Source organism: Apodemus sylvaticus, chromosome 12 (genome assembly GCF_947179515.1).
Source record: "Apodemus sylvaticus chromosome 12, mApoSyl1.1, whole genome shotgun sequence".
In the NCBI taxonomy this organism is placed as follows: Eukaryota; Metazoa; Chordata; class Mammalia; order Rodentia; family Muridae; genus Apodemus; species Apodemus sylvaticus.
In genome coordinates this window covers 24,764,997-24,792,186 of record NC_067483.1, presented here as the reverse complement: position 1 = coordinate 24,792,186, position 27,190 = coordinate 24,764,997, and the positions used below count along the sequence as shown (strand labels likewise).

The 27,190-nt window shown below is 47.3% G+C and overlaps 1 protein-coding gene across 1 annotated transcript in view; it reads right to left on the bottom strand.

Moving 5' to 3' along the window:
* The window catches only part of Clasp1 (cytoplasmic linker associated protein 1), a 230,916-nt gene that overhangs the window by 10,097 nt on the left and 193,629 nt on the right, over positions 1–27,190 (bottom strand). Inside the window, exons 32-35 of the mRNA XM_052201268.1 lie at positions 22,149–22,299; positions 13,453–13,696; positions 11,176–11,366; positions 9,258–9,386 (exon numbers count right to left, since the gene is read on the bottom strand). Of these exons, the coding sequence (XP_052057228.1) occupies positions 9,258–9,386; positions 11,176–11,366; positions 13,453–13,696; positions 22,149–22,299 (715 nt within the window). The remainder of the gene's footprint in view (positions 1–9,257; positions 9,387–11,175; positions 11,367–13,452; positions 13,697–22,148; positions 22,300–27,190) is intronic.

The following is a 27,190-nucleotide window of genomic DNA, read 5'->3' as shown; positions in this document are numbered from 1 at the left end:
ATATAACACCTCTCTCTCTCTCTCTCTCTCTCTCTCTCTCTCTCTCTCTCTCTCACACACACACACACACACACACACACACACACACACACACACACACACACACACACACACACACACGCACTACAACAACAAGGCAACAAGACCCAGGAAATACATTTTAGGCTACATACCAAAAGCACAATAAATTAGTTCTTTGGAAAAAGATTAGTCCCAGGTCATTTCCCTAACAACTAGTTGTCTGAAAAGGAGGGTGGGGTCATCCATCCCCCCCCCCCTTTCCTTCTCTACCCATGGGGTTGCTTTAAGGCTATCGTGTAAGAGCTTGCTGGGGAGAGCAGGCTAGACGTGCCCACAGCAAGGCCCATAGCGGGGAACCGGCCTTTCTTTTCAGCTTGGCCCAGCAGCAAGGCTGCTGTGGAGACACTAGTTCTGTGTTTTAGCAGCCACGGAACACTGGAGGGAATGATGTGGGACAGACTGCAGCCCCGTCGTTGCTGCAGTGCTGGTTTGGAGGACTGAACCTAGGCCTTCACACGTGCCCAAGAAGCGCTCAACCATCAGTTACATCGCCAGCCCAGAGACAGTGGTCTAGATTTAGATGTGGTTGATCTAAGTGCACTGATGTGTAGTGACTAGAACTGAAGATCTCACGAGGGGTAGAGGAGAACAAACAGACCTGAAGACAGAGTCAAACCCCAGCCTCTGCTAGTCAGCCTCAAGAGAAGCCACATCCTCAGGCATCTCACAGTGAGAAGACCTCCCACACTCCCACCTATGCAGGTTCAAGTGACTCACTGTGATGGGAGACACTGGAGCACACCTTTTCAGGTCTGCTGAAGTGAACCTCACTCCAGCAGGAGCATCTTGGGACACCCAGGGATTCTAGAGGGTGTGGGCACGAAGCCCTTCAACAACCACAACAGGGTGCACTGGGCTTCTGGAAACTGGACACAAAACTATCAGGGACAGCACACTAGGACGAGCAGTTGAAGGCCCCTCTCGCCCAGGAGAGAAAGTTCCCCAGGACAGACACTGGTTTTGGCAGGGAAGGTAGTGTTCTGACTTCCCTCCATATGCCAAACCCTGGCCTTGGCAGGCTGCCTGGATCAGGGCAAACTTTAGGTTCTGCCCTATGTACTCTGTAACATAAGAAGCAAGGTTATAATGTAAGCAAACAGAGAGCAAAAGTAAACACAGGCGACAGAAGGAAAGAAAGGCAGTTTCTCAGAGGACACAGCAGCTGTCAGTGCTAAGGGTGTTTTACAAGTCAGGGAGACATACAGAGTCCCTTCTCAGTGAACAGATCCCATCATTGTTCTGACTTTGCTTCTGTCTGGTTAGAGACACAGAAACTTTCTCTTCACTGTTAAGGATGGAAGTGTTTAGCTAGAAAAGGTAACTGACACATGTAGCTGTTTCACAGATGTTGTACAATGAAGTCTAGCTCTGTGGTCCAGGCTAGTCTTGATCTCTTGATCCTTCTGCACACCCAGCTTTTTAAGGAAATGTGATCATGACTCAAAATACTGATGAGTGTTTTCATAAAGGTTAGGTTTCTTAATTTTAGGGCATAGAAGCTCTTGACATTTGCACTGCGTGTTTGGAGTGCACCAAGTTTGATTTGGCTCTGTCTCAGATGCAGCAGAACTGGATGCATTACAAAAAAAAAAAAAGTAGCAGGCATCCAAAAACAATGATGGCTAGAACCCAAGAGCTCCTCCCGAGGCACCTGAAGCCTAGCTCCTGGATTATTTGGAAGCTAAGGAGATGCTGATGCCACCTTCTGAGACTTGCCAGAAAGGTGTCCACAAACAAGGCAGCCAAGGAGTCTTGGTGTCCATTAGAATAACAAGGGAGCTGGGTGTGGTCACGGATGTCTTTCACCCCAGCATTCCTGCAGGCAGAGGCAGACATTTCTCTTGCCTTCCAGGCTAGCCTGCTCTATCCAGGGAGTTCCAGGTCAGGCAAGGCTACACAGAGAAACCTACTCTTTAATAACAACAACCAGCAACAACAAACAATGATAAAAGAGTAAGGTGTCAAACCACACGGGGAGCCGGGAGCCGGGAGCCGGGAGCCGGGAGCCGGGAGCCGGGAGCTAGAGTGCAGGGGAGAGCAGAGGAAAGCTCTGGCTCCGGAGGCTGCTCTGCCCTGGTTCTGCTTCCTCAGCCAGCAGATGCTGAGTGAATTCTTCCTATGTCCATGGTGGCTCTTCTCACCAGGGAAATTATAAGGAGGACATGCATGAAGAATTGTTAAATTGTTTTGGTTTATAAAGTCTTATCACTCATCCCAACCTGATGAGCCTTTTTCTCTGGAAAAAAAAAAAGCACACACCTACTGATAGGCTGATGGGGGTGTGAAAGCTCCTCGGTAGAGAGAACTGTTTCCTACACTGTCCTCTGTCCTCTATGGAGCATGCGCTGCAGCATGCACGCTACACACACTCACGGTCACACTAACTGTAGTACTAAAGAGACTGACCTATGCATTGGGTGGACTGGGGAAGGCTGGGGCAACTGGCGAGGAGTGGGAGGGGCTCTAGGAGGGTGGGGTGGAGAGCAGAAGATACAGGCCCAGTGCAGCGCTCTGAAGTGATGGAGAAGCCAAGCTCCTCTCTGCATTCCTAAGTCCACTGTCCATCCCTAAAAAACCACAGTGCTCTCCAGCCCAAAGGCAGATGCTGGCCGAGCAAAAGGAGGCACACCCAGAGCAGAGGCAGCAGGCAGCAGCCCAGGGATACAAGTCCTACTTACAGAAATTTACATAGACGGTCTTTTTTTTTTCTTCAGTTGAATTTAAATGGACTCTTGGATCTAGTCAATGAAATGCAGTTAAATTACATTTACTTTGCTGTGTTACGTGTGTCACACACAAAGCAAATAAATGTAATAACCTTTCTTCTCTTTTAAGTTAGCATACGTTCCTCAAAAGGAGAAGGTAAAGGGGACATAGCCACCTCACCTCACCAATATGAGTACCATGAGCACCTTCTATGCCCACCATGCCACTCCATGCTGTAGCAGCTCTCGGGCAGGTCTCTCTCCTGTTCGGCCTGGCTGTCTACCCTAAGCGTTCCAGCCAGCTCCAAGTGCTTAGTGCGCCTTGCTGGGAACCACACTGCCATCTTTGCTGTAATGAGCTCACACTACAGGCTTGAGGGCTGTCCTGTCTTCCCCCCACCTGGCCGTGGCCACTAGAGGACTTTGTGTCCTAGCAGTTGCTGTCTCCACAAATAGGAACCACACAATGATGCTATCTAGGCTTCTGGTCAAATCCTAGATTGGGCCCAGGAAACCTGGAGATTTAGCATCTATGAGGATTTGGGTTGGTTACTCAATAGCCACATATTACTGCTGGAACTGGAAGGTACACAACCCTCTACTGGAGCCTGGGGCTACCAGATAAGAAAAAGCAAGGTCCACAGAGGTGTAATGACTTGTAGGTTCCTGTGTTGTTCTGTGCTGGAGGGTACAGAGGGTCATTCCTGGACACAGGCTGGAGACAGGGCCGGCTGGGAACTTTAACTGGCACCTGAAGGAGGATACCCTATTCGGGCAAGCTCACTCTGGGCACAGTTATCTGTTCAAAGGACTCATCAAACAGACCCTACTGCCAGGGAAGGCCAGACCGCCAGTTCCAGAAAGCTTCCCTTTCTGCTGTCAAGCAGCTTTGGTCTGATTTTGCTTTTCTGCCACCTTGAAGTCATAAAATATAAAACTTAACTGGAAAAGATTTAAAAACAAAACCTCTAGAGAAAAAAAGTTATTATTTGGGGCTGGAGAGATAGCTCAGCGGTTAAGAGCACCGACTGCTCTTCCGAAGGTCCTGAGTTCAAATCCAAGCAACCACATGGTGGCTCACAACCATCTGTAATGAGATCTGACGCCCTCTTCTGGTGGGTCTGGAGACAGCTACAGTGTACTTACATATAATAAATAAATAAATATTAAAAAAAAAAAAAAAAAAAAAAAGTTATTATTTAGCTAAGAATCTAATTTCCTCGAATAAGCCATGCCACCTAACCCTGGATTCTGATGTCCTCGACACCTACATTTATTGTTTGCAGCTAGAATGTTGGTAACAGGACCGTGGCATGACTATTTTCCTTTCTTATTTAGAAATATATATATTTAATATATTTAATTTATTGTCCCTCTGCCCCTCTCTGTGGGCACATGCTGCAGTGCCATGGTGTATGTGGAGGTCCAAGGACACCTTTTAAAAGTCGGTTCTGTCCTTCCTCCATGTGGGTCCAGGATACTAAGCAGAAGCTGGCAGCTTCTGTAGGAAGAGCCTTTGTCCAGTACATGCTTTTTAAAGAGGCAGGGTCTCATCAAATTGCCTAGGCTGGCCTTGAATTTTGGGGGTTCAATGATTCCCCTGCCGCCACTCCTGGCAACTGGGATTACATGTATGAACCACTCTGCCTAGCCAACATTTTATTCCATAAGTATGCAAATAGAATTAAATATTGACTAATGTGAAACATCCCCTGCCCCCAACAAAATAATATAAAATGGTTGGACAGTTCCAGCTTCCAGAACTAGAGCTGCGGCTGCCCTTGGAGACAAGGCCCATCTGACTATATCTATAGAAACTGCCAAGTTTATTCCTGCGTTCACAACCCGCACATGCGGGTTGCATATGGGAGAATGGGACCCTGGGGAAGGAGGGAACAGCAGGCTCTACTGAGACTCAGTTTCCAGTCTTCTCACACCTCCCACAGCCTCAGAAGCAGGCCCTGCTGTCAGTTCTCTGGTCAAAGGAGAGATTCTCTATCAGCCCTAACAAACAGACAAATGATGTAAAAGGAGAACTGTGTAAAAGGAGAGGTCACATGAATGAAGTCATCACAAAGGCCACCGTATCAAGCTCAGCACTTTAAGATGTTTGCTGAACGCAAACTCCAACACAACACACAGGAACTTCATGAGTGCTACAGATACGAAATGCAGCATTATCTACTAAACAGAGAGTGAGGTCCTGGCAGACTCACTTCCTCAGATTGGAACTATGAAAGGACTATGTCTAAGATGACAAACACCAGCTTTCAAAAACAAAGCTTTCGGCTGGGTTCTGAGGCCACCTGTCAGTCTCTGCAGTTTGCCATTTGTGGATGGTTACTGCCTGCAGGCAACGTTTTCAATGGGTCAGTGCACGCACGGTTCTTTTGGAAAGAATCTACCACAGCTGACTTTGGCTCATGGATAAGGAAACCAGACAGCCATCTTGCCACCAGTCCCACCTTTCCAATTTTGAGTAATAGCATTTTTAAACTCTAATTTTTTTTTTTAACCTACATGAGTGTTTTGACTGCAGGCACAAACATGCACCATATGCATGCAATGCCTCAGAAAGCCGGGGACACTACTGGAGCTACTCATGTGTGGATGCGGAGGGAAGGCTTTAACTGCTGAGCCCTCTCTCCAGCACTGAGCCCTTCAACTAACACACACACACACTCTCTCCTCTGCCTCCCCTACTCCCTACTCCTGGATGTGTATTAGTGTGTGTGTGTGTGTGTGTGTGTGTGTGTCACAGTGAAGCTGAGAAGCTCGAGAGGACAACTTTCAGGTGCTATTCTTGTCTCCCACCTTGTTTGCACCAGTCTCTCCTACACTTTCCGTTTGTGTAAGAGCCTCACTGGTTTGTGAGCCGACAGAGATTCTCTATCTGGGTCTCACATCTTGCCACAGGGGCACTGGGAACACGTGCATGTGCTTAACGCTGGCTTTACTAAGGTCCTCGTGCAGCGAGGGTCCACTGATACTTTGGTCCTCTAGAAACTTTTAAGATGTATTTTAGTTTCCAAATGTTGGGTTTCTAGAAGTCAGTCAGAGTCCTCATCGTCAGGGAAGATGGCTGCTGTCCCAGTGTCTGGGAGCAGTTCCGTGTAAGCCAGCCTGGACTCATGCTCTTTGTCTCCCACTAAGGCCTGGGGTTCACTGGGAACTAGAAAACCACCACCTTAAGAGAAGCCCGTTAAAAGCACACTTAATCACTCAGGAAAAGAGACATTACCTTTGGATGACAGACACAGAAACTAGGCCTAAGTGCATATGGACCCCGTCTTAGCTGGTCTGGGTCACATGTACTAAACGTAACAACAGGAAATATGCTAAGACTAGAGAGACATGATACCACTACTATAGCTACATGACCTGCATCATGCTAAGTGTTCTTCCCTAAGGATCTGAGGCCAGGGGAGGGGACAGGTTGCTAAGGCCCCGCACAAGGATTTAATTTTAATATCCAGAATCTATATAAAAACTAAAAAAAAAAAACCAAAAAAAAAAAAAAAAAAAAAAAAAACCAAAACAGGCATGCGCTGGCAAGAGGGCTTATACAGTAAAAGCACTTCCTGTGCAAGCCTGATGCCCCAGGGGAAGGAAAGACCTGACTCCTGAAACTGTCCTCTGACCCCACCTGCCTGTATGCAGCAGCATGAACAAGCCTGTGCACACACTCACTTTAAGAATTCAAAAGCCAGGAGTGGTGACACTTAGTACCAGAACGGGGAGGTGGGGACAGGTTCTACGGGGCTCTCTGCTCGGGCCAGCCAGCCTCTCGACTTGTCAAGCTCCAGGCCACTGAGAGATTCTGTCTCAGAATAAAAGGGGGGACAATACGGGGCTGGAAGGATGGCTCAGCAGTTAAGTGCACCAACTGCTCTTTTGAAGGTCCTGAGTTCAAATCCTATCAACCATATGGTGGCTCACAACCATCCGTAATGAGATCTGACTCCCTCTTCTGGCGTGTCTGAAGACAGCTACAGTGTACATACATATAATACATAAATACATCTTTAAAAAAGGGGGGGGCAATACTTGGACATTCAAGGGTGACTTCTTGTCTCCACATGTACACACATACATACCCACACATATGTAACTGGACACACAAACACATAAAGAAAGAAAGACTTGAAGAATTTTCAAGAAACATGAAAACCAAACCCCAAATCTAAATATACAGGTGCCTGGGCTACTCCTGACCATGTGACACAGAGGCTGCAGGAGGAAGCGGCATGGGGTAGAGTCAGGGTGAGACCAGACACGCAAAGCACGGGGCCTGCCAGCACAGGACCTGAGGCCACTGGAGGATGGGACCTTCTGGTTACAAGACTCCCATCCTGACAGAGGACTGAGACATTTATGTGAAGCAGGAGATTTTTTTCCAGTCTTTTCCTAAGTCATTGCAGACAATCTCTTATTTTCTTTATTTTTTTTGTTTGTTTTTGTTTTGTTTTGTTTTGTTTGTTTTTTCAAGACATGGTTTTTCTGTGTAGCCCTGGCTATCCTGGAACTCACTCTGTAGACCAGGCTGGCCTCGAACTCAGAAATCCACCTGCCTCTGCCTCCCAGAGTGCTGGGATTACAGGTGTGCACCACCACGCCCGGCTTATACTTTGTCTTATGTATGCACATGTGTATGTGTGTACAATGGGAGATAGAAGACAGTTCACTGGAAATCAGTTCTTTCCTTCCATCATGTGTGATCCAGTAGTCAGACCAGACTCGGACCATCAAGCTTCAGCTAGTGTCAGCTTTACCTGCTGGACTCCCACTTTTTTAAAAAAAAAAAAATCTCAATTGTGCAGTTCTCAAGTATGCATTTTGTAGATAACAGTATTACATATGGAAATGTCAGGTTAGACACACCTGAAAAGACAAGCTTATTGTGAGATTAAATTGAAGTAAGGAGGCGGGAGAGATGCCTCTGCGGTTACAGAACCAGCTGCTTTTCCACAAGACTTAGGTTGGATTCCCAGCACCAATATGGCAGCCTACAACCATCTATCATTCCAGAGTGCGCTCCAGGACAGCCAGGGCTATACAGAGAAACCCTGTCTCTCAAAAAAACCAAATTTAAAAAACCAACCAACCAACCAACCAACCAACCAAATAAACAAAAAAACAAAAAAACAAAGTTGGTAGCTGAGTTCAAGGCTAGCCTGGTCTACAGAGTGAGTTCCAGGACAGCCAGGGCTATACAAAGAAACCCTGTCTTGAAAAAACCAAATCCAAAAAACCAAAAACCAAAAACCAAAAAAACCACCCAAAAAACCAAAAAACGAAGTTGGTGCAAGATAGCTTGTCCTGTGAGAGACCGGGGACCTAGCCCACACCTGACCTGCTATGAGCTACTCCAGGCTTTCTGGCTCTTCCTTCCCAACCTGGGAACAATGAAGTCGAATGTATTTAGCCTGTCTGGTCTTCACATGTTCCAGGAGTTGCTCTAAGTGGAAAGGCTTCTGTTCAAACATGAGTGCCACCATCATGCCACCAGGCCATATTTTAGAGTCCTAGTCACTTGCTGGAAATGGTCCTAGGACCTATGTGCTCTATGCTGTGTGGATCCAGTGGGGAGACAGAGACCCTCTGGTGACGATCTGAGAAGGTCAAAGCAGTAATCGCCCAAGCAACCATGGCCAGGAGAAACACTACCCTCAGGGTGTCATCCCTGCGATGTAAGAACTGCTCTACTCATAAGCCCTCGTCCATAAGCACACCCCAAGTGGCAATGGCTCAGTGGGGTCACACCCACTTGCCATCTTGAGTTTGCTGCAGCTTTAAATCCACCATTCTGGTTTCCACAGTAGCTGTTAAGTAATGGAAGCTGTTACTAGACTTGTTCATGCGTGTGTGCATGCATGCTGGCCAATCTCTGGTGCCATTCCTCGGGAGTTGTCCATCTTTTTCCTGTTTTTTCCCTCCTCCCATCTTGTCCATCCATCCTTCCTTCCTGTCCTTTCTTCTTTCCTGTCCTTCCTTCCTTCCTTCGCTCAGGAGGCTAGGATTCCTATTGATTTTCTTATTTCTTCCTACCCAGTACTATGTCACTGGATTTTTATTTAATATGGGTTCTAGAGATCAATTAGGTCTTCATGCTTGCGTATCAGGGACTTCATTAAGTAAGTAAACCATGTCTCCAGCCGGCCCTCAGTTCTGAAGACAGTTCCTCACAGTCTGCACACCCCTAGCCTCTCCAGAGCAGGGAGCCACAGAGGTGTGACATGTGAATTAGCGGCTGGCCTGGGACTGCTGAGGTGCGGGGACCTGGGAGCCAGAGGGGTATTTTGTGAGCATTGTACATGTGTGCTTTCTCAGCTCCAGTGTCAGCAGCAGGAATACTACTCCAAACAACCCAGGCCAAATTAAAGGGAAAAGACTCACAAGCATAAAATTTCATTTTGGGCCTTGCCTTCTTCCACCCAGTGCTGTGGGCACTTGGCCGCCGGGCTAGCTCACCTCCTTGTGGGAGTCTTTGTGGGCTTCCAGAGTCTTCATGATCGTCAGTTCTGCGTAGTTTTTGAATCTTTCTGGCTGGTTTCTCAGAATCTCCCGTAAAACTCTCAGTGCCAGAGCTCGAATGGAATGCTGGGTACGAGAGGAAGGCAAACGTCACCGGCTAGCACGTGCCCACAGCATGCAAGGGCCCAGGCTAGGCCCTGTTCCAGGCGCTCTGGCCTCACAGGCCCGTCTACATGGACCACAAGTCTACTCAGCATGGGCACACTCCACAGCCCACTCCAAGAGAGCAGGCACTGATGCCCTCCTCAGGGCCCAGCATCTGGAGAGGCTGGCACAGGTGTCTCTGGAATGAGCCCCACACTGCAGACCAAGTGAGATGGCACACCTAATTCACGGTCAGTCCCTGTCCTTCCGAGACTTCCTGAAGCCTGGTTCATGAGTCATCCTTATGTGAAACACACACAGGGATGAGCCCTGAACACCCGATCCTTTCATGGACAGGCCTGCCAAGCTCTGAGCTCTCTGAGGTCAGCTGGAGACCCATGTTTGTTCCTGACCTCCTGGTGATGAGGTCACCCGTGCAGCAGGCCTCGAGCTGTTTGGGCCCCAGTCATGTGTCTGGAGGAAAGCCATGCCAAACAGACGCCTAATCTCAAGAAGAGAGCAGAGTTTACTGCAAACAGAGCCAAGAAGCACATCCTGATTCCCTGTCACTCAACTGTGTACTGTGCAAACTCACACATAAAGCAGTTGCCCTCCACATGACATCATCCCGTCGCCGCCCACCCCCCCAGCCCAGCCAAGTGTAACTGCCTCCACAGACAGTGCTTTGAAGAAAAGTTGGTGTGGGCCCTTTGTTACCAGTCACTCTTACCCCACTGTGACCCTGGGTCTGGCCTGTGACCTCCCTCTGTGCTAGCCTCTTGGAACACCTCCCAGCCCTGTGCTCTGGCCTTCTGCTGGGCCAGGCAAAGCCAATGTGGAAAGACAGACCCTGCTTATGAGGCTTCACCCCAGCTGTCCCTGTGATTCTGTAGGTGGCCTGCTTCACAAGAGAAGGCAGGATTCTGACTAGGTCACCTCCCCCATCTGTACCCACTTTCACCAAGGTGAGCCACTAAGAATCAGGTATAGTCACAGCCCAGGAATGCTTCAAAGCCTTGTCTGTGACATTCAAATGTCCCAGCATGAAGGCTCGGTTTTACAACTATTAATACAGCTTTGGAACCTGTTATTTGCCCTGCTAACATTAACTCTAGCACGGGCACAGGGTGAACCAAAATGAAATTTCCTGAAAGGCAGCATCTACTAAGGTCTTTAAAAATATCTACTCTGGGCAGGCAAGGTGGCTTAGTGGGAGAGGGGCTTGCCGCTGAGTTCCATGACCTGAGTTTAATCCCAAAAAACTCACATGAAAAAAGTGACTCTTGCAAATTGTCCTCTGACTTCTACATGTGTGTGTGTGTCCACATATGCGCACACACACACATTTGAATAAATTAGTTTAAAAATTTAAAAACAAACTTCTAAAGTTCTTTATTTCACATGAAATAAAAGTGAAACTGGTCAAGATGCACTCTGGAAGATCTTCTACTCTAACAGAGTTTGGGAAATGTCTGTATTATAGTATCTCGGTTTAGGAAGGTGTTTGTTTCACTGCCTGGTGTACATCCAGTTCCAGTACATCACGTGGGTCTGCACGTGTGAACTGGTGTGGCAGGGAGACGTGGGTTTGCACGTGTGAGCTGGTGTGGCAGGTGTACGCTAGCAAGTACTCAGGAACCATGTGGAACCTGGATGAGTACTTGATTTGGCAAAAGTCAGGCACATAACCCGCAGCGGCAAGCTGGTCAACCCTGTCAGGACACACATCTACCACCACCATGTGGAAGCAAGGGGCTGTGAAAGTGCCTACGTCTTTGTCTCCGAGAGTTTCCAGCAGCAGCAGCAGGATGGTCTTGAAGTGCTCCTCCCACACGCCCCGGCTGTCTTCCCTGGTGATCTTGAGCAGCTCCAGCAGTGCGCCCTTCCGCTCCTCCACACGTTCATTGTGGTTAGACAGCTCTTTCAGCAGGTCAGCCACGAGGTCCGAGTGGTCAATGGGCACTGGGGAGACACACAGTGGTACCTCAGATGTTGGCCATAGGGCTCCGGCATGTTCTTTCCTGCCACTGAGAGAGATGCTATGCTTTCCCTCCTACTCTGGCCTGCTTGGCTGCCAGCTTCTGGCTGTGTACCTCCCACATTTTTACCATGCTGTGAGAACAGAGTGCCAGGAAGCTGTACATCACCAGTGTCCTGTGAGTCCTCCCTTCCTTACCATTTTTTCCCTTTCCATTTTTACACAGAGATTAAAAGAAAAAGAAAACAAAAGCAAAGTGCTTGAGACTCATCTTTTTCTAACCTGTCTTCTACTACCAGTCTCTAACTACTGGATGGCCTCTTGCCTGTAGGAGGGCCATTCCAGTGCAAACCTTCTCCCAAGGCCCTCCCATTCTCACATCCATCCACGTATTCCCTCAAGACTGCCACTATCACACGGCCTAACATCTGCTCCACTCTTGGATGTACAGAGCTTGGGAATCGACACAGTCATCGATGCCAACCAAAGCGTCTAGACTACTCAAGCCTGGAAAGCTTGTCCTTCCACCAGCACTGTCAGCAGCAGGGGCTTGAACTCCGTCCAGTGGCCCAGAAGCACCCTTTCCCTCTATACTCATTTAAGGGGCCTCAACTGTGAAAGCCCAACTTCAAACAGGGAAAAGATGCTCCGAACACCACAGCTTCTTTTTCTTCCTTGCCACTCACCGCTCTCCTGTCCCTTACACGGGGTGGATGAAAACAACTGACACTGTAATCTCTGGTCAAGATCAAGAAAGGAGAAGGAGGTGGTGAAGCAACTCCACAGCAAATGAAAAAAAGCATCCACTTCTGGCAGAAAGCAGGGGTCGCAGCGACCACTGGCCACCTGCCCCTGCCAGGGCCCAGCAACGTGGCAAATCCATGAAAAGACAGTCCAGGACTATGTCTGACCCATGATGCCTCTTCCGTTCTGGACACCTGGACAACTGTCTTCTACTTCAGAACGCCATAGTATCAGGTCCTTTGTCCCTTTGGGCCTTGCTCACTCTAAGCTAGCAGGCTGGAGCAACCTTTGCTTCCCTGGCTGTCTTCCTGGCAGGACAACCTAAGCATTTCATGATTACAGAGAGCATTCAGGCAGGTGTTAATTGTTTAGAATTCTGATTTACTTAATTCTCCATTCAAACTCTATTCAAACAAAGCAGATGTACAATTTGAAAGAAAAATCACATGGAGTTGCACTAGAACAAAGCAAGTGAATGTAATGAGTGAGGTGGAGAAAGAAAAATATAAGTTCCTGGACAAACACCATCAAGTCAATGCCTGGTCACCCGAAGCTCCCTCACTGGTGGACACTGGCCTTAGACTTATCTTTGGTCCTGGAGATGGAACCCAGGGCCTCACGGTGCTAAACACAGCTCAATCCCTGAGCCACATCCCCTGGCCCTGGATACTGGTCTTAACATGGAAGTCACAGAAAATCCCAGACACATCCCTAAGTTATATTTTGGACAAGTATCTTAATCTCTCTGAATCTGTTTTGTAGCCTGTAAAGTGAGAACAAGCAGCTCTGATCTCAGGGTTATGGGCATATGCTTTTTAGCTTAGTGCCGAGCCTAACGTAAGGCAATTGAGGACTGTCAGATCCCTGCCTCCAGCCTCTCGGACAGCATGGCACAGACTGGGAACATCCTGAGGAAGAAGGAGGCCTTGTTATGGCCCTGGGACCTCACCTTTATGACTAAAAGCGGGGACAGTGTGGGCCGGGGTCTTCACAGACAGCAAGCATAAGATGCCTGCACCCTGGTGCATGCCCTGCTCAATCATGCCACTCAGGTAGCATTCTAGCAAAAGGCCCAGCAGCAGAGCCTCCTGGACAGACTGTGGGCATACAGAGGGCAAGCCCACAAAGGCTTCTGTTCACAGGGCCTTCCTAGGCCTATTCGCACATCAGGAACTCAATACGCAGTTTTGAGCAAATGGTGGATCAGGACAGGGCCCCGTGTTTCCACTTGTGCACAGGGCTGGGATGACAGAGCGAGGGGAGTAGGTGGCGGGGGGGGGGGGGGGGGGGGGGGCGGGGAGGGGGTAAAGAGGCAAGCAGACAGACCATCTCGGAGCTGCTCCATGTCATCGTCAAACACCGCCTCCTTCAGCGCTGTCTTGTCATAGGTGTTGATGGTGTCGGAGTAGGGATACGGGTTGTATTCCCGTGCTCTCGGCCCCGGAAAGGCACGTGGAGGCTGCGTGTTGAGCAGGGAGGTCTTGTTGTCCAAAGCCATCCTGCCTCCTTCTACCTCACCACCTCCCCTGCCCTCGGTCGCAGGTGAGGCTGCTCCCCCATCTCGGGACACCTAGAACACAGCACAACGTCAATCCAGAACCTTCTCCCATACCTGTTCGTTTATATCCTTCCTTCCCTCCCTCCTCTTTCTTTCTGTCTCTCCTTTTTCTTTCTCTCCCTCCTCTTCTCTTTCTTTCACAGGGTCTTACTATGTAGTCCTGGCTGGCCTTGAACTCACATCCACACAGTCACCCAAGTGCTGGGATTAAAGGTCTGTCTGTACTACCATGCCTAGACCACTCTTTTTTCTTTGATGCTTAGAAATTTCTTAGAGGGGCCAGAGATTTCCATTTGTAAGCTAGCAGATGATAAAACAGCTACTGATATTTAATTTTATTTAAAACATTCTTAGAGAGAGAGAGAGAGAGAGAGAGAGAGATTGATTGTTTACAGGTAATTGTGATTTGGCTGAGATGGGTGTTGGGAACCAAATCTGGAAGAACAGCAAGTGAGTGTTCCTAGGAATGGAGCCATTTCCCCAGCTCCATGCTACTGCTATTTCTATCCCAATAGAACATTCCTCCATCTGCTTTTATATTAAGCTCCGTTTCTTCGTTGTGTGATGATTCACTGTACTCGTGAGCCTTCTGAAGGATCACTACCTAGTAGACTAAAGAGCCCCTTGGATACTGAAGGGTATATCCTTCATTGTGCATTATTGAGAAGCCTGCTGCAGACTTCCATGGCTTTCTGGCTCCAGCGCCAACAGCTAAGAGCCTAAAGCACTCTGAACATTTACAAATCAGTCCATTGGTTTGTACATATTTTCAGATAATCATGGGGGTGAAGCCGGATTACCTCAAAATCACCTCTAACCTTGAGCCATAGGACTATCTCCACCCACACTCACTCTCCCATTCTCTGGAGATCTATACTGAACTTTGTTTTTCTTCCTGTGTCTGTCTTAACAGTTGTCTCTCAATGGTCTCTGGCTTATTTGTGATGGTCTTGCAGTACTGGCTAGTTTTTTGTCAACTCCACACAATATAGAATCATTTGGGAAGAGGGAACCGCAACTGAGAAAATTATGCTAGCAGACTGGCCTGTGGGCAAGCCTGTGGAACATGTTCTTAACCAATGATTAATGTGAGAAGGCCCCACCCAGTGTAGGTGATGCTACCCCTGCACTGGTGCCAGCCTCTGGTGTTGTAGGACAGCAGGCTGAGCAGGCCATGAAGAGTGAGTGAGTCAGCAGCACCCTCCATGGCCTCTGCAGCAGCTCCTGCCCTGACTGCCCTCCTTCAGGAACGGACTGTGCCATGGAACTGTAAGCAGAACAAACCTTTTCCTTTCCCAAGCTGCTTTTGCTCATGGTGTTCGATCACAGCAATAGAAACTAACATAGGGTATCAGGCCTTTGCCTTGGGCACAGTAGCCTGTTCAGCCCCTACATGAGAGTATTGTGTGGACAAGTCTGGGCCAGCAATGGGCAGCTTATTTCCCCACCTGGACATGACTTCCAGGAATCCAGAATGTATTTGGAGATTCCCACAAAACTGTATTTGTGCTGCTAACAAGACACAATTCTTATTCTGTTTATATGCCTTTAAAAGTTGTGGTAACTACACATAAGCTATCATTTCGACATTCTATAATCATATGCTTCAGTAACATTCAATACATTGACTATGTTGTATAACCATCAACACCATGCACACCCCAAACTTTCTCATTATCCCTGAAAAACCTGCTCCTCACAGATAACAACTCCCCTGCCCACAAACCTTGATTGTGTCCTCTGCAGACCTGTCCATGCCAGGTCTCTCACATACAGTAAACAAGCAAATGCCTGCCCCTCCGACTGCGGCTTATTTCACTTGGCATTATTTAAAGTTCGTCTAGGTCATAGCACAGCACAGATTTCTTTCCTTCTGACCACTGTCTGTCACATCGTTACCCATGAACCTGCTGGGGTTCCACACGCACTCACTGGGTTTGTGTTCACCTTGGCTACCATGTACTGTAAATGGTGGTCAACAGATAGCTGTGTGAACCCACACTTGCAACTTAAATACTTCATAAAAGAGCTAGAATGCATTTCTCATTGACATTTACAAATACGATTTAATACTATATTTAAGATACAGAGATAAATAATATATAGACCATCGCAAAATAAGACCAAAGAGGTGTAGGCTATACCTTAATAGCAGTGTTCTGAGTAGTAGGTAGTTCATGGGTGACTTTGTAACTCTCTTAAAAACTACAGCATAGATACAATTAAATGTCACTTATAAAGAGTGCCTAGAAGCTTATAAGGGGGCTGGAGAGATAGCTCAGCAGACAAGAACATCAACTGCTCTTGCAGTGGACCCAGGTTCAGTTCCCAGCACTCACGAGTACCTCACAACCACACAGAACTCTATTTCTAGAAGATTCCCAGTGGTTTCTCCTGGCCTCTGTGGCTGCAAAGCATACACGCAGACAAAACACTTATACATGGAAAATAAAAAATAAAAAAAATCTTAAAAACATAATTAAACTACATTTTCAAAGCACTTTAGTGGATCTATTTCTTTAGAAAATTAATAGTGTAAAAGCAATATACAGCAGCAAACCAGTAGCCAACATCAAAGTAAATGGAGAAAAACTTGAAGCAATCCTACTAAAATCAGGGACTAGACAAGGCTGCCCACTCTCTCCTTACCTATTCAATACAGTACGCAAAGTGCTAGCCAGACAACTAAAGGAGGTTAAGGGATACAAATTAGAAAGAAAGAAAGAAAGAAAGAAAGAAAGAAAGAAAGAAAGAAAGAAAGAAAGAAAGAAAGAAAGAAGAAAGAAAGAAGTATATGAAAGTATACTATCATATCATCATTTGCAGATGATATGATAGTATACTTAAGTGACCTCAAAAATTCCACCAGAGAACTCCTAAACCTGATAAACAACTTCAGCAAAGTAGCTGGATATAAAATTAACTCAAACAAATCAGTGGCCTCCCTTTACTCAAAGGATAAACAGGCTGAGGAAGAAATTAGGAAAATGACACTCTTTACAATAGCCACAAACAATATAAAGTATCTTGGTGTGACTCTAACCAAACAAGTGAAAGATCTGTATGACAAGAACTTCAAACCTCTGAAGAAAGAAATCGAAGATCTCAGAAGATGGAAAGATCTCCCATGCTCATGGATTGGGAGGATTAACATAGTAAAAATGGCCATCTTGCCAAAAGCAATCTACAGATTCAATGCAATCCCCATCAAAATTCCAAATCAATTCTTCATAGAGTTAGAAAGAACAATTCCCAAATTCATCTGAAATAACAAAAAACCAGGATAGTGAAAACTATTCTCAACAATAAAAGAAATTCTGGGGGAATCAGTATCCCTGACCTCAAGCTATATTACAGAGCAATTGTATTAAAAACTGCATGGTATTGGTACAGTGACAGGCAGGTAGATCAATGGAATAGGATTGAAGACCCAGAAATGAACCAACACACCTATGGTCAATCTGATCTTTGACAAAGGAGCTAAAACCATCCAGTGGAAAAAAGACAGCATCTTTAACAAATGGTGTTATTTCGTTCAACTGGTGGTCAACATGTAGAAGAATGCAAATTGATCCATTCTTATCTCCCTGTACAAAGCTCAAGTCCAAGTGGATCAAGGACCTCCATGTAAAACCAGATACACTGAATCTAATAAAAGAGAAAGTGGGGGGAAGTCTGGGCACAGCAGAAAAGTTCCTGTACAGAACACAGAACACCAATGGCTTATACTCTAAGATTAAGAATTGACAAATGGGACCTCATAAAACTGCAAAACTTCTGTAAGGCAAAGGATACTGTCAATAGGACAAAATGGCAACCAACAGACTGGGAAAAGATCTTTACCAATCCAACATCCGATACAGGGTTAGTATCCAATATATACCAAGAACTCACCAAATAACCCTATTGAAAAATGGGGAACGGAGTTAAACAGAGAATTCTCAACTGAGGAAACCTGAAGGGCCAAGAAGCACCTGAAGAGATGTTCAACTTCCTTAGTCATCAGGGAAATTTAAATCACAAAAATCCTGAGATGCCACCTCATACCAGTCAGAATGGCTAAGATCAAAAACAGCAGATGCTGGCGAGGATGTGGAGAAAGAGGAACACTCCTCCATTGCTGGTGGGATTGCAAGCTGGTACAACCATTCTGGGAATCAGCCTGGCAGTTCCTCAGAAAACTGGACATAGCATTACCTGAAGACCCAGCTATACCACTCCTGGGCATCTACCCAAAAGATTCTCCAACATATAACAAGGACACATACTCCACTATATCATAGCAGCTCTATTTATAATAGTCAGAAGCTGGAAAGAACCTAGATGTCCCTCAACAGAGGAATGGATATAGAAAATGTGGTACATTTACACAACAGAGTACTACTCAGATATTAAAAACAATAAATTCATGAATTTTTTAGGCAAATGGTTAGAACTAGAAAATATCATCCCAAGTAAGGTAACCCAATCATAAAGAACACACATGGTATGCACTTGCTGGTACATGGATATTAGTGACAAAGCTCTGAATATCCAATACAATTCAGACCACATGAAGCTCAAGAAGAAGGAAGACCAAAGTGTAGGTGCGTCGGTCCTTCTTAGAAAGGGGAACAGCCTGGCGGTGGTTTCACAAGCCTTTAATCCTAGCATTTGGGAGGCAGAGGCAAGCGGATTTCTGAGTTCGAGGCCAGCCTCAGGCTACCTGCCTCTGCCTCCCAAGTGCTGGGATTAAAGGCATGCTCTACCACTGCCCGGCCTGTAGAAACCTCTCTCTCTCTCCCCCCCCCCCCTCTCTGGTTTTTCAAGACAGGGTTTCTCTGTGTAGCCCTGGCTGTCCTGGAACTCACTCTGTAGACCAGGCTGGCCTCGAACTCAGAAATCCGCCTGCCTCTGCCTCCCAAGTCCTGGGCTTATAGGTGTGCGCCACCACGCCCAGTGAAACCCTTTCTCAAGAAACAAAAAACAAAATAAAACAAACAATAGCAACAAAAATAAAAAGCAAGTAAGCACGTGTGGCCAAAAATCCAGTACAGGGCTCATCTGTGGCCTCTGCTCCAGTTTCCTGCCTTTGCCCCTCAACGGCTGTTGTTGATGAAATAACCCTTTCCCTCCCTGTCTTAGTTAGGGTCTCTGTTGCTGAGAACGGACCAGGACCAAAACAATCTGGGACAGGGATATTTTAGCTTACAACTCTGAGGTCACATTCCATCACCAAAAGATGTCAGGGTAGGAACTTGGGGCAGGAACACAGAGACAGGAACTAGCAGATGTTACAGAGAAACCCTGCTTACTGGCTGTCTCTCCATGGCTGGTTTAGCCTGTTTTCTTAGAGTATCCAGAGCCAGAAGCCCAGGGGTGGCACTGCCCACAGTGAGCTGGACCTTCCCACATCAATCATCATCAAGAAAATGTACCACAGGCCAGTCTGGTGGGGAGGCATGTTCTCAGTTGAGGTTCCTTCTTCCCTAATGACTCTAGATTGTGTCAAGTTGACATAAACCTCGCTAGTTTTGTTAATATGCATCACATCAACAGACAAGCAAACTAGGACAATGCTACTGGTTCTTAAGGTACCAGATCATGATCTCTGCGCACAAACATGGTTCTGGGAATTGAACCCGGGCCTCAAGATGCTAAGCAAGTGCTCTACTGCTGAAGCACACACAGTTCCACCTCGGATATTTGCTCCTGTGCCAGGCATCTGCTTCTGGCACTGCTGTCTAATGAACAGCCCTCCCTGAGACAGTCAGCTCTTCGTATGCACGGCTCTTTCTCAGTGGAGCCAATATGTCATTAATCATTAAAAGGCTGGTATCCAAACTAAATGTGTACAGACCACGTTCTTAAACTTTTTTTTTTTTTTTAAATGGGGGGTCAGGGCAGAGAGATAGCTCAGCAGTTAGGAGCATTTGTTGCTCTTCCAGAGAGTCCCAGCGGTACACAAAATTTACCTGGTGCCTTATAAGCATTCATGACTCTACTTCCAGGGAATCTGACAGTGTTATGAAGTCTGTGGGAACCAGGCACACATATAGCACACATACACACAGGCAGGCACATAGAACATTCAGACACATAAAATAAGTCCCATAACTTTTCACTAAAATATCTATCCATCCATCTATCAATGGGATGGGAAGTCTTCACACATGTGGAGGACATCTATTGATGGGAGGGGAGGTATTCACACATGTGGAGGACATCTATTGATGGGAGGGGACGTATTCATACATGTGGAGGACATCTATTGATGTTGGGAGGAGGGTCTTCACACATGTGGAGGACATCTATTGATAGGAGGGGAGGTCTTCACACATGTGGAGGACATCTACTGATGGGAGGGGAGGTATTCACACATGTGGAGGACATCTACTGATGGGAGGGGAGGTCTTCACACATGTGGAGGACATCTACTGATGGGAGGGGAGGTCTTCACACATGTGGAGGACATCTACTGATGGGAGGGGAGGTCTTCACACATGTGGAGGACATCTACTGATGGGAGGGGAGGTCTTCACACACGTGGAGGACATCTATTGATGGGAAAGGAGGTCTTCACACACGTGGAGGACATCTATTGATGAGAGGCGGGTATTTACACATGTGGAGGACATGTATTGATGGGAGGGGGTATTCACACATGTGGAGGACATCTATTGATGGGAGGGAGGTATTCACACATGTGGAGGACATGTATTGATGGGAGGGAGGTATTCACACATGTGGAGGACATGTATTGATGGGAGGGAGGTATTCACACATGTGGAGGACATCTATTGATGGGAGGGAGGTATTCACACATGTGGAGGACATGTATTGATGGGAGGGGGGTATTCACACATGTGGAGGACATGTATTGATGGGAGGGGGTATTCACACATGTGGAGGACATCTATTGATGGGAGGGGGGTATTCACACATGTGGAGGACATGTATTGATGGGAGGGGGGTATACACATATGTGGAGGACATCTATGATGGGAGGGGGGTATTCACACCTGTGGAGTCAGAGGACAACTTCTGAGAGTTGGCGCTTTTCCCTGCAGCAAGGGAGTTCCAGGGGTCACACTTAGGTCACGGTCTTTTACTTGATGAGCCAACTGCTCTCATCACTGTTTACTAACCGGCTGCCTAGCAGCCATACAGCATTTCTGTTATCACGTTCTAGTAAGTGCTATGCCACTAGAGACCACCTGAGTCCACCTGAGGAGAAGCGACCCAGGCACTGCAGAGCTGCAGATGATGAGTTCATTGCTTCTTGGTTTTTAAAATTTATGTGTGTGTGAGTTGGTGAGCACCTGCATGAGTTCATGTGCACCAAGTCTGGGAGCCCTTGGGAGACAAAAGAAGACATCAGCTTCCTTGGAGCTTGAGTGCTAGGCCGCGGCTTCATCTGGGTACTGGGAACTGAAGGCTGCATGGTATGTTAGTGTCTCACTCTACTCCCTCTCTGTCCCTGCATCCCTGACACCTGTCCCTCCCCTCCCTCCACTTTCTTTACTCTCTCTCCTGTCAAGTTTTACTCCTTTCAGTTCTCACCAAGGTGTTTTCTGTACTTGTTAAGCAGAGGAAGCAGGACTACCCGCCTCACCCCCCCACCCCTCCCGACAGCACTGATTAGTTTGCTCAGTTCATCACGGCCCGGCATCCACGCCCACCCACGGCTAAGTCCATGACGTTCTGAAAGACGGCTGCACGCATGCTCACTACCTCCTCCTCCTCCTCCTCCTCCTCCTCCTCCGACCACATCAGCCTGGCCCAGGAGCCCGGGGGAGTTCTGGGCTCTCTGCTAACTTCTTTCGTCTAGCGCAGTGGTTCTCAACCTTCCTAAAGCTGCGACCCTTTAAAACATTCCTCACATTGTGGAGACCTTCAACCATAAAATTATTTTTGTTGCGACTTCATAACTAACTTTGCTACAGATTTGACTGATAACTGTAATAATAATCATGATCTGATGCGCAGGATGGTCTTTGGCAACCCACTGCTCCAGAGTCTGTGCTTCCTGACATCCCACCATGCCAAGCATTTTAGTTTGTTTGTTTGTTTTTGTTTTCCTCTGTGTAGCTCAGCCGTCCTGGAACACACTCTGGAGACTAGGCTGGCCTCTAAGTCACAGACATCTACCTGCCTCTTCCTCTTGAGTGCCTGGATTTCACCACAACCACCCACACCAAACTAATTTTTTTTTAAATGTGACTCTGAGGACAGGAGTCAGGCCCTCAAGTTTCTGTGGCAAGTATGTTACTGACATTACAGGAATGAAAACATGCCCAAGACAGAGGAACAGAAGCTGAGAACCACTCTTCCGAAATGTTCTAAAACTGCCTTAGGCCTCTAAAATTACTACTGTTTTACCACCAGAACAGAACACACTGCCTCCAGGAGGAGAGTGGGGGAAAGCCTCCAGCTGCTGCCATTTCACTGCCAGCCAGCCAGCCAGTCACGGCCTGGTACTCACGATGTCACAGTCCTTCTTGCCATCTCGTCTGATTGGCTCATTTAGATCCTCCTGGCTTCGGAAGCTGAACTTTTCAATGGCTTCCGTCACTCCACGCAAAGAGCTGTAGATCTCCTCAGCGTTCAGGTTCTCTGTATCATAGTCCAGCATGCTACAATGAAAACAAAGGCAGTTTCTGAAAAACTGAGGTGTGTGCATAAAACCAAAACACAGGCCTAGCTGATTTATAACTTAGAGTCGGAACAAAGGGGACGGCTCTCGTCGGGCACTGCCACTGGCCATCTCCCACGTCACAGCCAGCCCCAGACAGGCCACCAGCACCCAGAACCAGTGAGAACAAAAGCACGATGAGAGACCGCGGGAGTGACGGGGTGACTGAATGCACACGGATGACGGTGACAGGTAACTTTCTTATCTTGAAGATGAGAAAAAGCTACTTTAGTTGTTACTGGTCTCAAATGTACAAACTCTAGAGGAACAGGCACATGGAAATAAGCTAGAATTAGACACTTCTGAGGAGCAAAGCAAACCACTTCACAAGAGCCGGGCAGGCACACCAGAATCCAATCCACAGAAACAGTCAAGGCCCTACGTCAAAAAACACCAGCTTGGGATTCAAAATCAGACCTCCCCTCACCTGGCACCTGGGGCTCCAGCTCCCCTGTGGTCTAACCCAGGAGCTTGCTGGGAATACCAGATTCTTTTGTTAAGGCAGATGGTAAAGAGATGAGTCACCTTCCTGAATGAACACCCCAAAACCCTTCTAGAAACAATACTTGTCCTCTCTGGAAAAGAGATACCAACTGCTATCCTCTGAGACACTAGTAATAATACACCACGAAGCAGAAATGCTTTTAAAAAGAAAACAGCCTTGTGGTGTCCTGCAGTTTGTCAACACGTGTTCTTCAGATGTATGAAATGGGCGCAACACAGAGTGTCATGAGAAGAAAACACCCACACCCTTCCTGAGCCATTAAAGAAAAGCACAGGCTGGGTACACAGGAAGAAGGCACAGCAGGGCGGGACAATCGGCTAAGGACAGTTGGGGAAAACCAAAACAGCTTAAACACTGCTTGTTTTAAGAAAGCATTTGGAGTAGTTTGAGACTGTCTCTGACAGGCTCTGAAATTTCAATACTTGGTCCCTAATTGGTGGCACTGTTTGGGGTGTGGGTACTAGGAGGAAGCGTGTCACTGGATGTGGGCGTTGCCTACTTTCAAGTATGCTCTCTCTGCGTCATCCGTGCTTTTGAAGATGTGAGCTCTCAACTTCCTCTTCCTGCCGCCATGCCTGTTACTTCTACGCCTCCAACCATGATGCACTCTCACCCTCGGGAGATGCGCCCCTGGGCATGTGTCCTATTACAGCAGCAGAACAACACTAACACACAAGGTGGGACCAGACACTACTGCTCTGAAGAACCTGCTTATGTCTGTGCATGGAAACCATGGACCTCTGAGCTAGAGAAGAGATGAACGGCTCTCGGAAGAGCCATCCTGCAGGAGCCCAGAAGACAGTAGGTGCTGTAGCAATGCAGACTGCAGAGGTTGTCAGAGAGCGAGCTGGAGAGTTGTCAGAGGGCGACGGTTTGAGGACCGGGCTAGAGACGGTCCTGGGACACTGTAGGAAAGAAGCTGGCTGCTCTGGTCCTAAGAACCTGCCTGAGGCTAAATGGAAAAGCAGCGGACTAATTTCTATGGTGCAGGAAATTTCAAGACAGGTTAACACCGAATCTGTAGCATGCTTGTTACTGAAATGGTCTTCAAGGAACAGGAACAAATGGGGCAGAGAGAAATAGAAACTACACTGCGCAGAGAAGAGTGTGGAGAAGCTCTAAGCTGTCGTCAAGACCTGTGCTGAAACAGAGGCCGCTCACGAGACTAGCAGAGAGATGGCCCGCTCTGCACAGAGGAAGGGTGCCCTCAGGCAAGACCAGGCAGCTAGGCTTTAAATGCGCTGCCCTGTGACCTGGGTAGGGCTGTCCATTTGGTCCTGGCTTTACAGGCATCAAAGATGCAAAAGGGAAAGATTCTTCCTTCAGTTTCAGAGAGGCAGTGTATGGTGGGGGACCCCAGTGAGGGCAAGAGGCCATGACAGGCTGTTTCAGGAAGCTGTGGACGTGAAGTGAGGTGATATCTGCCAAGTAAGGCTATACACAGGAAGGAGAACCAGCCCAAGGAAGAGACAGACAGACAGACAGACAGACAAATGTCACAGCAGCAAAGCTGGACCGGCAGAGAGATCTGAGTCCTTTGAAATGAAAGCCCCGTACACTGGAGTTAGAGCTAGAGGATTCAGCATCGCTCTGCCAGGTTCCGGGCCTGGGTCAATCCAGTATTTCCTGGTCACACCCGTCCTTTCCTTCTAAGATGGTACCGCCTCTTCTGTGCCACTATACGTTGGAAATACGTAAGTTACCCTTTGATTTTACAGGGCGTTACAATTAAGAGATTGCCTAGAGTCTCAAAAGAGATTGGGCTTTAGACTGTAAAGACCATGGGGACTTTGAAATTGGGATAAAAACATTTTGTGTCATTATATGGGAGCCAGGGAGTGGCATTTAGTAGTTTGAATGAGAATGTCACACACAGGCTCTGATAGCCGACCATTTGGTCCCCAGTTGGTGGCACTGTTTGGGGTGTTCAGGAGGCGTGCCCTCGTTGAAGGAAGCACATTCTTGGGGTAGGCTGAGTGTTTCCGGTCTCGGCCCAGGCTGTTCACTCTGCCTTATGCTCATCACTGCCCCTGGCTTCCTGTTGTCACGCCTGCCACTCACCACTATGCCTCTCGGCCATGATCCCTCTGGGACCATAAGCCCCAATTACGTCTTCTATTTCATTACAGCAATAGAAAAGTAACTAACACAGTATTCAAGAAAAGACAAGATGCTGTAGGCTAACTCACCTATAGAAAGTCCCGAGCTAGCCAAGGAGCTGGGTGCACCACCAACAGTCCTTGACTGTACAGAACCTAGCAACAGCATTATTAGTTCTTTAACAAAGTTAGAACTGAAGTAACAAGTGTCCACTGGTGAGATCTCTTCCTAATGGCAACACTGCCAGGCCATGCACTGCACCAGAAATACATTTCCTCTAAGTTAAAAACAACAGAATTTACTAAGCTCCTCCCTTGGAGAGTGTCACAGGACTAGCCAGATCTCTGCCCACCGGAGGGCACAATCATCTAAGTAGTTCATAATGCTGGCTACAGCAAAGACCGTGAGCTCACTCTCATGGATGGAACTACACACCTAGCACCCCAAAACTGGTCCAGACAGAATCCATCTTTCCTGATAAATGGATGAAAGCACATATCAGCTATATTAGGAAAGTTCTGACAACACATGCCAACTCAGAGACTGGCCTTGGCACCTAACAAAAAGAAATGTGATCCCTGAACACTTCTGCAGCTGGAACCCAATGTGCACACCCATGAGAAGTAAATTACAAACTAGACAGAGGAGCACTCAAGGGGTCCAGGCATTTGGAGTTTACAGGTTGTCCCCAAGGCAACTCTACAGAACTACTCAAAGCATGACTAGAGAGAATGTTCCATGCCCCTGTCCTAGGCATTCTGCAACACCAGCTTATGCACAGGAGTGTTTATACATCTGACCAGTACACTATTATTATAGAGACTGAGTATTATGACTCAAATAAAAAATATATATACAAGATGTAAAAGAATGCCTTAAATACTTGAATTCACAACCAAAGATAACAGCATAGCCCATGCAAAAGAAAACAAACAGAGTGATGGACGGATGAGCGGTGGTCTGGAAGAACGTTTAGTCTTTAAGGGATGTCACAATATTATTTTCAATGTGTCGCTTCAGAGAATATTGACTTTTGGATAAATTCACCCCATGATTTTCAACCCAAACGCCCTTAAAATATTTCACTCCAGTTCTAATGGCCACCCCATTGCAGTGGCCTCTTGTGAGGAAAGTAAAGGCTCTGCTGGCTGTTGTCCCCTTTGTCACTTTCCAGGAATGACCAACTCCAGCTGTCACACTGGCAGCAGTGTGTGCCCAATCCCTGAGGTGTCTTCTTCAAGCACCCCTTGGAATAAAGCTGCAATCATGAGCTCTGGGAGCGAGAGATGCCTGCTCTCCAGTGACCGGCACCATTGGCTTGGTGCTGTCCACTGTAATACCCTTTTAAGCCTTCACTTCTTAGGGAAAAATTCCCCAGGAAGGCTGTCATCAGGTAGTGGGTTGGACAAACAACCCTAAATCTATTCTTTAAAAATGTTTATCTTTTGTGTTTGTGTTCGTGTTTGTGTGTACGTGTGCTTGCACAGTCACTCAGAGGCTGGAATCGGGGTCAGCTCTTTAGAGCTAAAGTTACAGGCATTTGTGAGCACCCTGATGGAGGAGCTAGGACTAGAACTGTGGTAGAACAGTCAGTGCTTCTCTGTTGCCCCCAACCCTGAGCCCTGAGGGGCAAAGGTTGGTGAGGTAAATCTGCATGTGATATAGAGTGCCCCATTTCAGCTTGGAGACAATGCCAGGACATAACTGTCTGCCTTAAGGCCTGAGCTTTGGTCACCTATAAACTTTCCAATTAGACATTAGGGGCTTTGCTCTGAGTCTCAGATTAGGAAGAGTAACTCAGTCAACCAATAGCAACTGACCTTAGGGCCGATCATGTCACCCCAAGTGGGGAACCAGATGGCAGGTGGGTATGGACACTGGGTCAGAATGACAAACAGAAATCAATGGGGAGCTGTTTTTTTGGACCTTTCTTTTCTGACATTCAAGGGCTAAGAACACCAGGTGTAAAGAAAGAACACTTTTGTTCTGAAATCTATAGGGTCTTTAAGTCTTTGGAACCCACTTTGGGTCAGCATTATCTCCCTCAATTGCTTCCTGGAAGTTCCTGTGTCTTTCCTCCCCCCTCCTCATCGCTGGCATGGCACCAGGGTTTTGGGCATGCTGGGTAAGCGGTCTACTGAGGAGCCCCACCCCACGGTGTAAGTACGTATGAACTGTTACCAACTAGTTGAGTCAGATTGATGTTATGTGTGCATCTGGGAAAGAT